We start from the raw sequence: 14,770 nt of genomic DNA, 5'->3' as shown, positions 1-14,770 counted from the left end.
AGAGAGAGAGAGAGAGGAAATTGGCATTCCAGGGACTCTAGCCACTGCACTCAAACGCCAGACACGTGCGCCACCTTGTGGGCATGTGTGACCTTGTGCACAAGCATCACCCTGTGTGTCTGGTTTACATAGGTTCTGGGTAATTGAACCTGGGTCCTTAGACTTCACAAGCAAATGTCTTAACTGCTAAGCCATCTCTCCAGCCCTCCCTTATATTCTTATAATGTGGGGATAGAACCTTGGGCCTTGCACATGCTAAGTTTGGTGAGTCATCATGATTGTCATCTTGAATGGATTTAGAATTGCCATGGAAACACCTCTGGGAGTATCTGTGAAGGTGTTTCCAGAGAGGCTTAATGGAGGAAGGAAGGCTCACACTGAATTTGGGTAGCACCATCCCATGAAGTGCAGTCTCAGACTGAATGAAAGGTAAAAAAGGAGAAAACCAGGCTGGAGAGATTGTTCAGTGTTAAAGACATTTGTTTGCAAAGCTTGGCAGCCCAGATCCAAATCCCCAGTATCCACATAAAGCCAGATGTACAAAGTGGTGCATGGGTCTGGAGTTCATTTGCAGTGGCAGGAGGCCCTGATGGGCTCATTCCTTCTCTCATTTTCTTTCTCTCTGCTTGCAAATAAAGAAATTAATTTTTTTAAAGAAAATGGGAGAAAAGCCATTGAGCACCAGCATTCACCTCCGCTTTCTGATTGTGGCCACAGGACCAGCTGCCTCACAAGCCTTGTTCCCCGTAATGGGCTGTACCCTCAAACTGTCAGTCAGAATCAAGATTGCTTCCCTTAGGTTGCTTCTTGTTTGGTATTTGTGGGCCACAGCAAGGAGAAAGTAGCTAACACCTATGGCAGTGGCATACAGCAAAATGGGATTTTAAGCAAGTGCCACCTCCCCAGCCCTCAGAATGGAATTTCAAACTGAGTGACTTAGTAAGCATCTAACATAAACTCTTCCACTCCCATAGAATGTTAACTGTGATTATTACAAAATGAAAAGGCAAACATATAAACAATAAAAATAACCACAGTTAGATGTTTAGTTGGCATCATGTTAAATCTAGAAAACAAAAATAACTAATTTGGAGGAGCGATTCATAAAGCAGTTCTACTCACCTATAGTTTGGATCCAGGATCTTCACACGAAACACATACATTCCGGAATGGTCCATGGGCCAATATACATAGTTGTTATTCGTAAGGTTCATGATCTCATATGGCTGGTTTAAGTCTCCTGGTTTCCCAATAGCATAAGAAAAGCAGGGCTTATAGTTCTGATTGAGAAACAAGACAAAAACCCTTCAGCTCTTTCCTGAATTTAACCAACAAAATTAGATTCTTGCATATTTGTCTTAGAAAATTATTTAGAGATGCAATAGCTATTCCCTTCTATTCTGCTGTTGCTGCTCCACGCGCAATGCCAGGCACCCCTCCTACCATCTCTGACTCGGGGCATGCCTCATACCACACGGCAAATCACTCATTTGATAAAAAATAAAATAAAATAACCAGGGCTGAGCCAGGCGTGGTGGCGCACACCTATCATCTCAGCACTGGAGAAGCAGAGGTAGGAGGATCGCTGTGAGTTCAAGGCCAGCCTGAGACTCCATAGTGAATTCCATGGCTAGAACAAAACCCTACCTCTAAAAACCAAACAACAACCAGGATGGAGGGTAGCCGCCTAGGGACAGGAGCCTCACTCAACAAGGCGGACAAGGACCAGGGTTAGTTTTTGTGAGGGGATGGATAAAGGCCAAAAGAGATATTTGTCTAAGGGTTTGCTGTGGGCATACTCAGGGTGGCAGTAACTAGGCCAGCCCCTGTGTGGGGAGGCTCCATCTAGATCAAGGCAAGACTGCACCTTCAGAGAGACTATTGCCCTTCTCCGGGAGCTGATATCACTCTTGCCCATTGAGACTGACTGTCACCTACCACTGCACACCTAGTCAATATTTTTTTTGGGGGGGTGGTAGTGATGGTGGCTAGAAGTTTGCACTTCCATCTATCCTAGACCATGTTTCTCTCCGTGCCATGGATTCTTACTGTGGCCAAATTCTGTCCATACCTTGTTGCCCGTACCTACTGATGATTCTCAATACAGTGGCATCGTGGGTACAAGAGTCTTAGATCCACTTGGCTTTAGAGGTAATCAGGAACACATGGTATAATTCCTTTATTTGGCTGCCTGACCCCTGGACTATGTAGTCATGGTTTTTACAGTCTCTCATTTTACTATTATTTCTGTGCCTTCAGCACTGACCTTCTGGTTTGAGTCACTGTTGACATGAGGGTATTGTATTCTTTCTAATTTCCCATTTTGTTACTTGCTTAATATGGGGGTGTTTCCTAAGTGTCACTCATACTTTTGTGTCACATCTGATGTTTCCCATCATGTTATCCAACTTCCCGTCCAATGATGACTTGTTTTCCATTTGTTTTTGCAGTGCTAGGGATCAAACCCAGGGCCTTGTACATTCTAGGCAAGTGCTTTGCCACTGAACTAAATCTCCAGTGATTATTTTTCCTCCTTCTTTTATTGAGGTAAGGTATTGCCCTAGCCCAGGCTGACCTATAATTCACTATGTAGTCTCAGGCTGGCCTCAAACTCACAGCAACACTCCTACGGCTGTCTTCAGAGTGCTGGGACTAAGGGTGTGCCCCACCACGCCTGGCCTCCCCCTTCTTTTTCATTTGAATACCATCCCTTAGCCAAGCCATATAGTCATTGAGAAGGCAAATCTCCTTATTATTACATTCCATTTCTAGTCAAGAATTTCCCCATCTATTATTTGCAGCCACATCTAGAAACTCAAGCCCCATCCTATATCTCTAGGAGGAAGCCAGCCACTTAGAGCCCACGCTCACCCTTTCTTCCTCCGTCTCCAACATGAACTCCAAGAACTTGTGCAAATGCCACTCTTGAAAAAATGATTTATTTGAGAGAGAGAGAGTGTGTGTGCACCATAGAGAATGGGTGCACCAGGGCCTCCAGCCACTGCAAATGAACTCCAGATACACGTGCCATCCTATGCATCTGGCTTTGCGTGGGTTCTGGAGAATTGAACCTGGGTCCTTAGGCTTTGCAGGCAAGTGCCCTAACTGTGGAGCCATCTCTCTAGCCTGAAAATGCGACTTTTTTCTTATGCGTCTTTCAGATTTGTTTCCATGAGAACTTACAGTTCCTCAAGCTACTTCTCAGGTATTCTATGCAGGTGTCATTTACCCCCGTAGAATCAGAAGCCCTTGTGCAACCTGGGCAATCAGAGCAGCTCTGGGAAGCAGAAAGCTCTGTTAAATTTCAGGAAGAAGGTTCCTCCGGTTGCCATGTTGTTAAGACACAGTGACCTCTTCGGTCAAAGCAGCCTGCTCTTCAGGGTCATAGTGCAGCATTGCAGGTACCAGCGTCCTGTAATGTCCAGATTGCAGCTGAAATCACCCTTGCCATGCTGAGAATTGTTCCTCGTGCAGCCAGATGAAAGATTTAGGGCCTGGCATGTGCCCTGCAGAATCTTCCTAAACTGTAATTCTATTCCTGGTTTTCCAGTTGTAGTTCCCAGATCAGCAATGTCAGCTTTATCTGGGAAGTTGTTAAAAATGCAAATTTGGGCTGAGGTGTAGTACAAAGTCTTGAATTTGATTTCCAGGAAGGACACACACACACACACACACACACACACACACACGGAAGGGGTGAGAGAAGAAACTGAGAGAGAAGAAAGAGAAACAGGAACAGAGAAGAGAGAGGAGAGGAGAGGAGAGTGTGAACCACATGCTGGGGATGCAGCTTGGTCAGTATGGTGCTTGCCATTGTCAGCACGAAGCCTTGGGTTCCATCCTCAGCACGGAATGAAGCCAGGCATGGTAACCTTTCATCAGCGCACTAGGGAGGTGGAGGCAGGAGGGTCAGAAGATCAGAATTTCAAGCTCATCTTCAGCTACGTAGTGATTTCCAGGCCAGCCTGGAATACATGAAGGAAGAGGAGAAGAGAAGGGAAAGATGAAGAAGTAAAAAGAAAAGAAAAGAAAGAAAAGAAAAGAAAAGAAAGAAAAGAAAAGAAAAGAAAAGAAAAGAAAAGAAAAGAAAAGAAAAGAAAAGAAAAGAAAAGAAAACACCCACAAACGTTATTAAACTTTATCTCAGAGCTACTGAATCAGTAGTTCAGGTAGGACCCAATCTTCTATTTTTAACAAACCCTCCAGAGCATTCTTCCTAAGGTTTGCTGAAATTTGAGAACCACCATATTCTTTCACACTTATTTAGGCAAATTCCATGATCATTTATTACCTAGCTGGCTCATGGATTTCTTGGAGTATGCTATTTTTGGTCAACTATAAGTACCATGATAAACCCTTTGTAAGATTTTGGCATAGAGAGTCTGATTTATATCTTGTCCCATTTATAGACCCTTGTATGCCTTTGAATTAAAAAATCAGGGGCTGGGAGATATTTCTCAGCGGTTAAGGCGCTTGTCTGCAGACCAGGGTTCAATTCCCCAGTACCCATGTAAAGCCAGATGCACAAAAGTAGTGCATGCACCTGGAGTTCGTTTGCAGCAGCTGGAGGCTCTGATGTGCCTATTCTCTCTCTGTTTTCCCTCTTTCTCTGCTAATAAATAAATTTTTAAAAATCAGGGAGGTAAGTTTGGTTTGAACTGAATACATTGCTAGTTTAATTCCTCATGAACTTTAAGTAGTATAGTAACGTTCCATGTTATATAGGTAATTATTTAGTTCTAGAGATTCACATTGAATATCTGCAATGGGTTAGATGCTGAGGAGACAGTGAACACAACAAGCCACCTTTTGGAGCTTGGACTTGAATTAGGGAGCCAGGGAATAAATAAAAATTAAAAAATTTAGGGTATATAATGTGTCAGAGTTGCAAATGCTTATGATACTGGAAAGAGGAGAAAAGATAAATGTGACTGATGGCCTAATTTTCTTTTTTTTTTTTTGACAGAGTAGCTAGGGAAGACCTCATTAACTACTTACTATTTAAGTAAAGAAGTGGAGGAAGACACTAATGTTTTTTAAAAAAGACTCATTCTTGATACTTTTGCATGCTTAGTGGGCATTTGATAATTTCCAAATGTGGACTTTCAGTAGGGAACATTAAATTGAAATGTACAGAAAAACAAACAAATCAAGACAAGCACTTTTAAAATAATCAAAAAATAAGATTCAATTTACCAAAATGGAAAAAAATTAAATTTAAAGTGTTCCCATTGACCTTTTGTCAATATCGAGCACCATGTTTGTGGTTCCAAATAGACAGCTTGCTGTATGGCAATGGTTGTCTCACCTGAGGCCCCCACACATCGTCTAGTGAAAGGTTCTGGTACAGCATTGTCATTTTCTTCCAGGTTTGCGCTTCGTTTAAGCAACCACTCTGCCAAAAGATTGCAATGCATGGTTATATACAAGGCTCCACATCAGCTTCTTCTGACTTATTTAATGCACCTTGATGCTATTGATAATATTTTTATATTTTATTGATTTACTCCCAAGAAGAGAGAGAGAGAGAGAGAGAACCAGGGCTTCCAGCCTCTGTAAACAAACTCCAGATGCATGTACCACTTTGTGCATCTCCCTTTATGTGGGTATTGGGGAATTTAACCTTGGTCATTAGGCTTTGTAGGCAAGCACCTTGACCACTGAACCATCTCTCCAGCCCCATCATTGATAATTATATATATATATTTTAACATGTTATTTGTTTGAGAGAGAGACAGACAGACAGAAAGACAGAGAGAGAGAGAGAGAGAGAGAGAGGGAGAGGGAGAGAATGGGTGTGCCAGGGCATCCTGCCATTGTAAAAAAACTCCAAATGCATATAGCACCTTGTGTATCTGGTTTTACATGGGTACTGGGGAATTGAACCTGGGCTGTCAGGCTTGCAAGCAAGTGCCTTTAGCCACTGACCTATTTCTCCAGTCCCTATATATATAATATATCATATGATTATATTTTTAAAGCTTTCATTACTTAAATGTTTGTTAGTATTCAGAGAATAATTGACTTGTATATTGCTATGGTATTGAAGAAACTTAGTTGGGGGGTTGTAGAGATGGTTCAGGGGTTAAAGCACTTGCTGTGCAACCTGAGTACAGAACCCCAGACTCCCTGTAAAAAGTTAGAAGCTGTGGAAGATTTCTGTAATCTTTATAAGCCTCTGGACGGAGTGGTGAACTATGGAAGACCCTGCCTCAATTAAGTTGGAAGACAAGGATTCTACCCAAAAGGTGTCCTGTGACTTACACATATATGCCATGGATGGTACACAATGCACAACACACACACACACACACACACACACACACACACACACACACACCCTTGCAGTTAGCTTCACAATGCTGGCAAACAACCAAAAACACCTAGCCAAGAGCAGCTTCTGGGAGGAAAGGGATTATTTTGGCGTACAGACACAAGGGGAAATTCCATGTTGGCAGGGGAAACAATGGCATGAGCAGAGGGTGGACATCACCTCCTGGCCAACATTAGGTGGATGATAGCACCAGGAGCGTGTGCCAAACACTGGCAAAGGGAAGCTGGTTCTAACACCCATAAACCTGCCCACAACAATACACTGTCTTTAGGCAGTTCCAATTTCCAAATTGCCAAGAGCTAGGAATCTAGCATTCAGAACACATGAATTTATGGGGGATACCTAAATAAAACCAATACACACACTTTCAAAAACTTATTTACTTATCCATTGCATTCATGTCTGGGTGTGCCAGGGCCTCGTGACACTGAAAATGAATGCCAGACACTTGCACCACTTTTTGTATATGGCTTATGTGGGTGGCTTGGGAATTGAAGGTGGGTCAGTAGGCCTTGCAAGCAAGTGCCTTTAACTACTAAACAATCCTCCTAATCCCTTATATTTTTAAAACATTTTCTTTTTTTTTTTTTGAGAGAGAGAGAGCAAGAGGGAACAGATAGAGAATTAACGTGCCAGGGCCTCAGCCACTGCGATCAAACTCCAGATGCTTGTGTCTCCTAGTGGGCATGTGCTACCTTGCACTTGCTTCACCTTTGTGCATATGGCTAACGTGGGACCTGAAGAGTAGAACATGGATCCTTAGGTCTCAACTGCTAAGCCATCTCTCCATTTTAATATTTCTTTCTTTTTTTTTAAAAAAAAATTATTTGTTTGAGACAGAGAACAGGGAGAAAGAGACAAACAGAAAGAAAATGAATATGGGCATGCCAGGGCCTCTTGTCATTGCAAATGAACTCCAGATGCATGTGCCACCATGTGTATCTGGCTTTACATAGGTATTGAGAAATCAAACCCAGGCTGTCAGGCTTTGCAAACAAGCACCTTAAACTGCTGGGCCATCTCTCCAGCTCCTCCCCGCCCCCGCAAAAAGCTTCTGTTTTGCTTTGTTTTTTTCAAAGGTAGGGTCTCACTCTAGCCCAGGCTGACCTGGAATTCACTATGGAGTCTCAGGGTGGCCTCAAACTCATGGTGATCCTCCTACCTCTGGCTCCTGAGTGCTGGGATTAAAGGCGTGCGCCACCACGCCCAGCCCTTTATGATCTCTTTCAAACAACAGAGTACTTTCTCTGTATTCCTGTCCATTTTGGTATGTCTGTGGGAAAACCTGGACCATTTGACATGAGAATTTTCCACATGCACTGGGCTTTGCTGATGGCTTCCTGGCTCAGGCTAACATGTCCTTCTATGTCCTGTTAAAGGGCAGCTGCATGCAGAGGACGGTTCAGTTCCTTCGGCAAAACTGTTCTGGTCATGATGTGTTCTCGCCAGGATACACGTGACTGTCCAGTTGTCTTTCTTTCTTTTTTAATTTAATTAGTTTATTTGAGAGAGGCAGGTAGAGAGAAAGAGAGAATGTGCATGCCAGGTCCTAGGGCAGCTGCATGCAAACTCCATATGCATGCACCATCTTATGCATCTGTCTTATGTGGGTCTTGGGGGAATTGAACCTGGGTCTACAGGCTTCGCAGGCAAGTACCTTTTAACCACTAAGCCATCTCTTCAGCCTCCAGTTGTCTTTCTTTCAGAGAAGTTAGCAGATGTGGGTGTTTATCAACTGCATCCTTTAATTCGCTGGGGTTGCAAAACAGTGATTGCCCAATTTTATCATTTCCTGTTCATTTGCCAAAGGGCAAGATTTATTACTATTATTATTATTTATTTTAAGAGGGGGGCAGAGAAAGAAAGAGAGAGAGAATGGGTGCACCAGGACCTTCAGCCACTGAGGATGAACTTCAGACATGTGTGTCCCCTTGTGCACACATGCAACATTGTGAGCTTGCATCACTGCACGTCTGGCTACATGGGACCTGGAGATTTATTTAAACATGAGTTCTTAGGCTTCACGGGCAAGTGTATTAACCACTTAGGCATCTCTCCAGCCTAGGGCAGAATTTTATAAAGAGATGTTTGCCCTAATCTACTGGTGCACTGTGACCTGGAAGAGTTCATACGGGAATGGTAGGGTGACTATGTATTGATTTCTGTTTTATTTTTTATGTCAGTTTTCAAGATAAGGAATTGATTTCTTGTCATCCTCAAAGGTAATGCTAAAAAAGAAATGGGCTGGGGAGATGTGGGTCAGCAGTTAAGGCACTTGCCAGGAGAGCCTAATGACCTGAGTTCAGTTCCCCAATACCGGCCTAAAGCCAGATGCACAAAGTGGTGCATGTGTCTGGAGTTTGTTTACAGACAGCTGGAGGCCCTGGCATGCCCATTCTTTCTGTCTCTCTTCTATCTCTCTCTGCTTGCAAATAAAGAAACAAAATTATTTTTAAAAATTAATCATTATGAGATGATAAATGCAACATATGTGATGGACTTCAGCCACCATGCTGATTAGCTTTAATTAAACTTGACTTGTCTCTTTGGCTAGTAGGAACCTCATGTTGTCTCCCATTCTTTCTCACATGATACTCTCTCTAATACTTCTTTGCTTTTGGGTTGATCAAAATTTTACAGATCTATCATGTTCATTTTCTCCTACAGACTTGGAATCAGACATTTGTCCAAAACACACTCCTATTTTTGGTGGAAATGGTATTTCAAGATTAAGGATACTTATAGTTACTGTTTGTTTATTTATTTATTTATATTTTATTTTTAATATTTATATTTATTTATTTGAGAGAGAGAGAGAGAATGGGCATGCCAGGGCCTCCAGCCACTGCAAATGAACTCCAGATACATGTGACCCCTTGTGCATCTGGCTTTTTTTGAGGCAGGGTCTCTCTGAATCCCAGACTGACCTGGAACTCGCTGTGTAGTTCCAGGCTGGCCTTGAACTCATAGCAAGCCTCCTACCTCTGCCTCCTGAGAGCTGGGATTCAAGGTGTGCGCCACCATGTCCGGCTTGCTTTAGTTTAATAAGTAACAACTTAATGCTTGTCTCTAGTTCTTAGGCAGGTATCTTTATACCAACAGTAATTTGGGTTGTTTTAAGCTTATCATTTGGCAAAGCCCTTGAGAAGTACACACTGTTTGCTGAGTTTCTTACATGTTGATTATATTTTGTCTGTGTCCTTTGTACGGTAGACTAGTTTTTCTTGATGTAAAATCTTCAGCACACATCATAGTGTCCTAAATGTGTTAAGATTTATTAGGCTCGGGCTGGAGAGATGGCTTCCCAGTTAAGGTGCTTGCCTGTGGAGCCTAAGGACCCAGGTTCAATTCCCCAGTGCCCACATAAGCCAGATGCACTAGGTGGTGGATGTGTCAAGTGTTCATTTGCAGTGGCTAGAGGCCCTGGTGCATTACCAGGCTTGGTGATATACGCCTATAATCTCAGACATCTTCTGTATACACATGGCAAAAATGAAACTCCATACTACTAAATAGTAAGTCCTTATTATGACGTCTCTGTAGTCCCTGGTGATCACTATTTTACTCTCTATCTGTGATATTTTTTCTTTTTTGGTTTTTCCATGTAGAGTCTCACTCTAGCCCAGGATGACCTGGAATTCTCTAGGTAGTCTCAGGCTGGCCTTGAACTCACAGTGATCCTGCTACCTCTGCCTCCTGAGTGCTGGGTTTAAAGGTGTGTGTTGGGCTGGAGAGATGGCTTAGCAGTTAAGTGCTTGCCTGTGAAGCCTAAGGACCCCGGTTCGAGGCTTGATTCCCCAGGACCCACGTTAGCCAGATGCACAAGGGGGCGCACACATCTGGAGTTCGTTTGCAGTGGCTAGAAGCCCTGGCACACCCACTCTCCCCCCTCTCTCTCTCTGCCTCTTTCTCTCTCTGTCACTCTCAAATAAATAAATAAAAATAAACAAAAAAAATTAAAGGCGTGAGTTACCATGGCTAGCTTCTATTATGTGATTTTTTTTAAAAATATTTTTTTAAATATTTTTTATTGATTTTTATTTATTTATTTGAGACTGACAGACAGAGAAAGAGGCAGATGAGAGAGAGAGAATATGGGCATGCCAGGGCTTCCAGCGACTGCAAACAAACTCCAGACATGTGCGCCCCCTTATGCATGTGGCTAATGTGGGTCTTAGGGAATCAAGCCTCGAGCCAGGGCCCTTAGGCTTCACAGGCAAGAGCTTAACTGCTAAGCCAACTCTCCACCCCCCCAAAATACTTTATTTGTATTTATTTATTTATTTTTAATTAATTTATTTATTTTTAGTTCTTTGAGGTAGGGTCTCACTGTAGCCCAGGCTGAACTGGAATTCATTATGTAGTCTCAGAGTGGCCTTGAACTCACGGGGATCCTCCTACCTCTGCCTCCCAACTGCTAGGATTAAAGGCATGCGCCATCACGCCCGGCTTATTTATTTGTTTATTTGACAGAGAGAAGGAGAGAGAGAGAGAAAGAGAGAGAGAATGAGCGTGCCAGGGCCTCCAGCCACTGCAAGTGAACTCCAGATGCATGCACCACCTTGTGCATCTGGTTAACGTGGGTCCTGGGGAATTGAACCTGGGTCCTTTGCTTTTCAGGCAAATGCCTTAGCCGCTAAGCCATCCCTTCAACCCTATCTATGATTTAAATTTTTTTTTTTGTATTTATTTATTTGTGAGCAACAGACAGAGAGAAAGAGGCAGATAGATAGAGAGAGAATGGGCACACCAGAGCCTCCAGCCACTGCCAACAAACACCAGATGCTTGTGCCACCTTGTGCACCTGGCTTACATGGGCACTGGGGAATTGAACCTGGGTCCTTAGGCTTCACAGGCAATCTGTCCAGCACTCTATCTGTGATTTTTTTTATGACAACTTTCATAATTGTAAACAATATTCCATAATAATTCCCTCCCTCCCCCCTCCACTTTCCCCCTTGAAACTCCACTCTCCATCATATTTCCTGTGAGTTTTGACTGCTCTGAATATCATGCACAAGTGGGGTGACAGTATTTGTATGTATTTTAAGACTTATCTCCCTTAGTATGACTTCATGGTTCAGTCATCATAAGGAATTTGGGAAAATCTTTTTTTAAAAAAATATTTTAGTTATTCATTTGCAAGCAGAGAGAGACAGAGGCACACAGAGAGAGCGAGAGTGAGTATGGGCACACAAGGGCCTTTAGCCACTGCAAATGAACTTCGGGTGCACGCACCACTCTGTGCGTCTGGTACTGGGGAGCTGAACTCTGGTCGTTAGGCTTTGCAGGCAAGCGCCTTAAGTGCTGAGCCATCTCTTCAGCCCTCTCCTTCTGTTTTAAGGTCAATAGTATTCTACTACATGCATATTTTGCTCATCTATTTTTCTCTTACTGGACACGAGTTGTTTCAACATCTTAGCTTTGCTACATGAACATGGATATACAAATGTATCTGTGTCAACTTGCTTTCCATGATCTGGAGCACATGACGGGAAGTGGCATCACTGGGCTGGCACTGGAAATGATCATTTTACTTTCTGAGGAACTGTCATACCATTTCCCTCAGTAGGGGTGTCATGTGCACCCCACCAACAATGCACATATCCTCATTTCTTTATATTCTTGCTAATACTTGTAATTTCCTATTTTTCTTGTTTCTTTTCCTGATAGTTGCTATACTAATGGGTATGAGGTAGTGTCCTGTATATTTCTTTCTTTCTTTTTGAGGTAGGGTCTCGCTCTAACTGAGGCTGACCCGGAATTCACAATGTAGTGTCAGGGCGGCCTCGAACTCATGGCAATCCTCCTCCCTCTGCCTCCCGAGTGCTGGGATTAAAGGCGTGCGCCACCACGCCCAGCACATTTCTTTCTTTTGAATGTGCATGTGTGTGTGTGTGTGGTGTGCATGTGTGTACATGCTTGCAGGTACACATCACAGCAGTGCATGAGGAGAGCAGACATTGATGTTGGGTGTCTTCCTCGACCACTCTCAACTCTGATTCATTGTGTCAGGGTCTCACACCTGAACCCAGGGGTATTAGCCAACTTCCCATTGCTGGGACCCAATACCTGACAAATACCAGTTTAAGGGAGGAAGGATTTATTTCAGGTGTGGAAGGCAGGACCCCAGGAGTTTAGGTAGCTGGCCACATTCAGTCCAAGGTGAGGAAGCAGAGAGCAGTGAATACCATTGCTCAGCCAGCTTTTTCCTTTTTATATAGTCCAGCCTAGGGAATGGTGCCACCCACAGTTAAGGTGGTCTTCCCACTTTAATTAATCGAATCAGGATAATCCCTTCCAGGCATGCTCAGAGGCTAACCTAATCTAAGGTGGCTCTGGGTCTCGTCAAGTTGCAGTCAATATAAGTCATCACGTAGGGCTCTCTGCAGCTAGCTAGCTAGCCAGCCTTCCCTGGGGACCCTGCGTCTCTGCCTCCTAAGTGCTGGGGTTACAGGGGCCTGCCACACCCAGCTAGCGTTTATGTAGGTGTTGGAGCTCCGAACCCTCATTCTTACTCTTGCATGGGCAATTGCTTTGTCTATTGAGCTGTCTCCTCAGCCCTCATTGAAGATTTTTTTAAAAATATTTTTATTTCTTTATTTGAGAGCTACAGAGAGAGAAAGAGGCAGATATATATAGAGAGAGAATGGGAGCGCCAGGGCCTCCAGCCACTGCAAACAAACTCCAGATGCATGTGCCCCCTTGTGCATCTAGCTAACATGGGTCCTGGGGAATCGAGCCTCGAACTGGGGTCCTTAGGCTTCACAGGCAAGCGCTTAACCGCTAAGCCATCTCTCCAGCCCAGATTTTTTTTTTTTAAATAAGAGATTGAGAGTGTGAGAGCAAGTGAGAGAGAAAAATAAAATTGATGCACCAGGGCCTTTAGCCATTGCAATCGAACTCCAAGACACGAGCACCAGCCTTATGTGCATGTGTGACCTTATGCACTTGCGTTACCTTGTGCCTCTGGCTTACATGGGATCTGAAGAGTTGAACGTGGGTCTTTAGGCTTCACAGGCAAGTTAACTGCTAAGCCATCTCTCCAGCCCTCATTGTAGTATTTTTTTAAAAAACATTTTATTTATCTCTTTCATTTATTTATTTGAGACAGAAAGAGGGAGAGAAAGAGATAGAGATAGAGTGAGAATGGGCACGCCAGGGCCTCCAGCCACTGCAAATGGACTCCAGACGCATGCACCACCTTGTGCATCTGGCTAACATGGTACCTGGAGAATTGAACCTGGGTCCCTTGGCTTTGCAGGCATACACCTTAACCACTAAGCCACCTCTCCAGCCCCTCACTGCAGTTTTTAAAAATATATTTTAAAAATTTATTTGCAAGGAGAGAAAGAGGAGGGAGGAAGAGAGGGAGGGAGAGAGAGAGAATGGGGAGAATGGGTGTGCTAGGGCCTCATGCTACTGCAACAAACTCCAGGTGCATGCACTACATTGTGCATCTGGCTTTACATGCGTACTGGGGAATCATCCTGGGCACACAGGCTGTGAAAGCCGTAACTTTAACCATGAGTGTTCTCCCCAGCCCAGCCCCTCATTGTAGGGTTTTTTTTTTTTTTTTGAATGTTTGTTTGTTTTGGGGGAGTCGAGGTAGGGTCTGGTTCTAGCCTAGGCTGATCTGGAATTTACTATGTAGTCTTAGGTTTGCCTCAAACTCATGGCAATCCTCTCATCTCTGCCTCCCAAGTGCTGGGATTAGAGGCATGTGCCACCATGCCTGACTCTTATTGTAGTTTTTTCTTAAATAAAGTATTTTACTTATTTATTTGCAAGCAGAGAGAGATAGAGAGTAAAGAGACAAGTAGAGAGAATGGGTGCACATGGGCCTCCAGCCAGTGCAAATGAACTCCAGATGCATGTGCTACTTTGTGCATCTGGCTTTACACGGGTGCTGGAGAACTGAATCTGGGTCCTTAGACTTTGTAGGCAAGCACCTTAACCACTGAGCAATCTTTCCAGCCTTCATTGTAGTTTTGATTGCAATTCTTTAATCATTAGTGAGGGTGATTGATGATACTGATCACTGATGTTTTCAGGCATTTGTGTATCTTATCTGGAGAAATGTCTTTTTTTTTTTTTTTTTTCAAGGTAAGGTCTCACTCTAGTCCCAGCTGACCTGGAATTCACTCTGTAGTCTCAGGATGGCCTCGAACTCATGGTGATCCTCCTACCTCTGCCTCCCAAGTGCTGGGATTAAAAGCGTGCACCACCACACCCGACTTCCTTTGCCTATTTTGAATTGGGTTGTTTTAGTTTTTAGTTATATTCTCATATCAAATATATGTTCTGAAATTATTTTTGTGCACTCTGTGCATTGTCCTTTTTTAAAAAAATGTGTGTGTATAGGTTTGTATATGTGTGTATAGGCATGCACGTGTGGAGATCAGAGGACAACTTTGGGGTGTTGGTCTTCTCCTT

The 14,770-nt window shown here is 43.5% G+C and overlaps 1 protein-coding gene across 1 annotated transcript in view; it reads right to left on the bottom strand.

The window, feature by feature from the left end:
* Positions 1–14,770, bottom strand: part of Catspere (catsper channel auxiliary subunit epsilon) — a 117,515-nt gene that overhangs the window by 10,259 nt on the left and 92,486 nt on the right. The window contains exons 19-20 of the mRNA XM_045133045.1: positions 5,309–5,395; positions 1,123–1,280 (exon numbers count right to left, since the gene is read on the bottom strand). Of these exons, the coding sequence (XP_044988980.1) occupies positions 1,123–1,280; positions 5,309–5,395 (245 nt within the window). The remainder of the gene's footprint in view (positions 1–1,122; positions 1,281–5,308; positions 5,396–14,770) is intronic.

Source organism: Jaculus jaculus, chromosome 1, assembly GCF_020740685.1.
Source record: "Jaculus jaculus isolate mJacJac1 chromosome 1, mJacJac1.mat.Y.cur, whole genome shotgun sequence".
NCBI classification, from domain to species: Eukaryota; Metazoa; Chordata; class Mammalia; order Rodentia; family Dipodidae; genus Jaculus; species Jaculus jaculus.
Note: the sequence above shows the minus strand (reverse complement) of the source record. Positions and strands in the feature narration are given on the sequence as shown.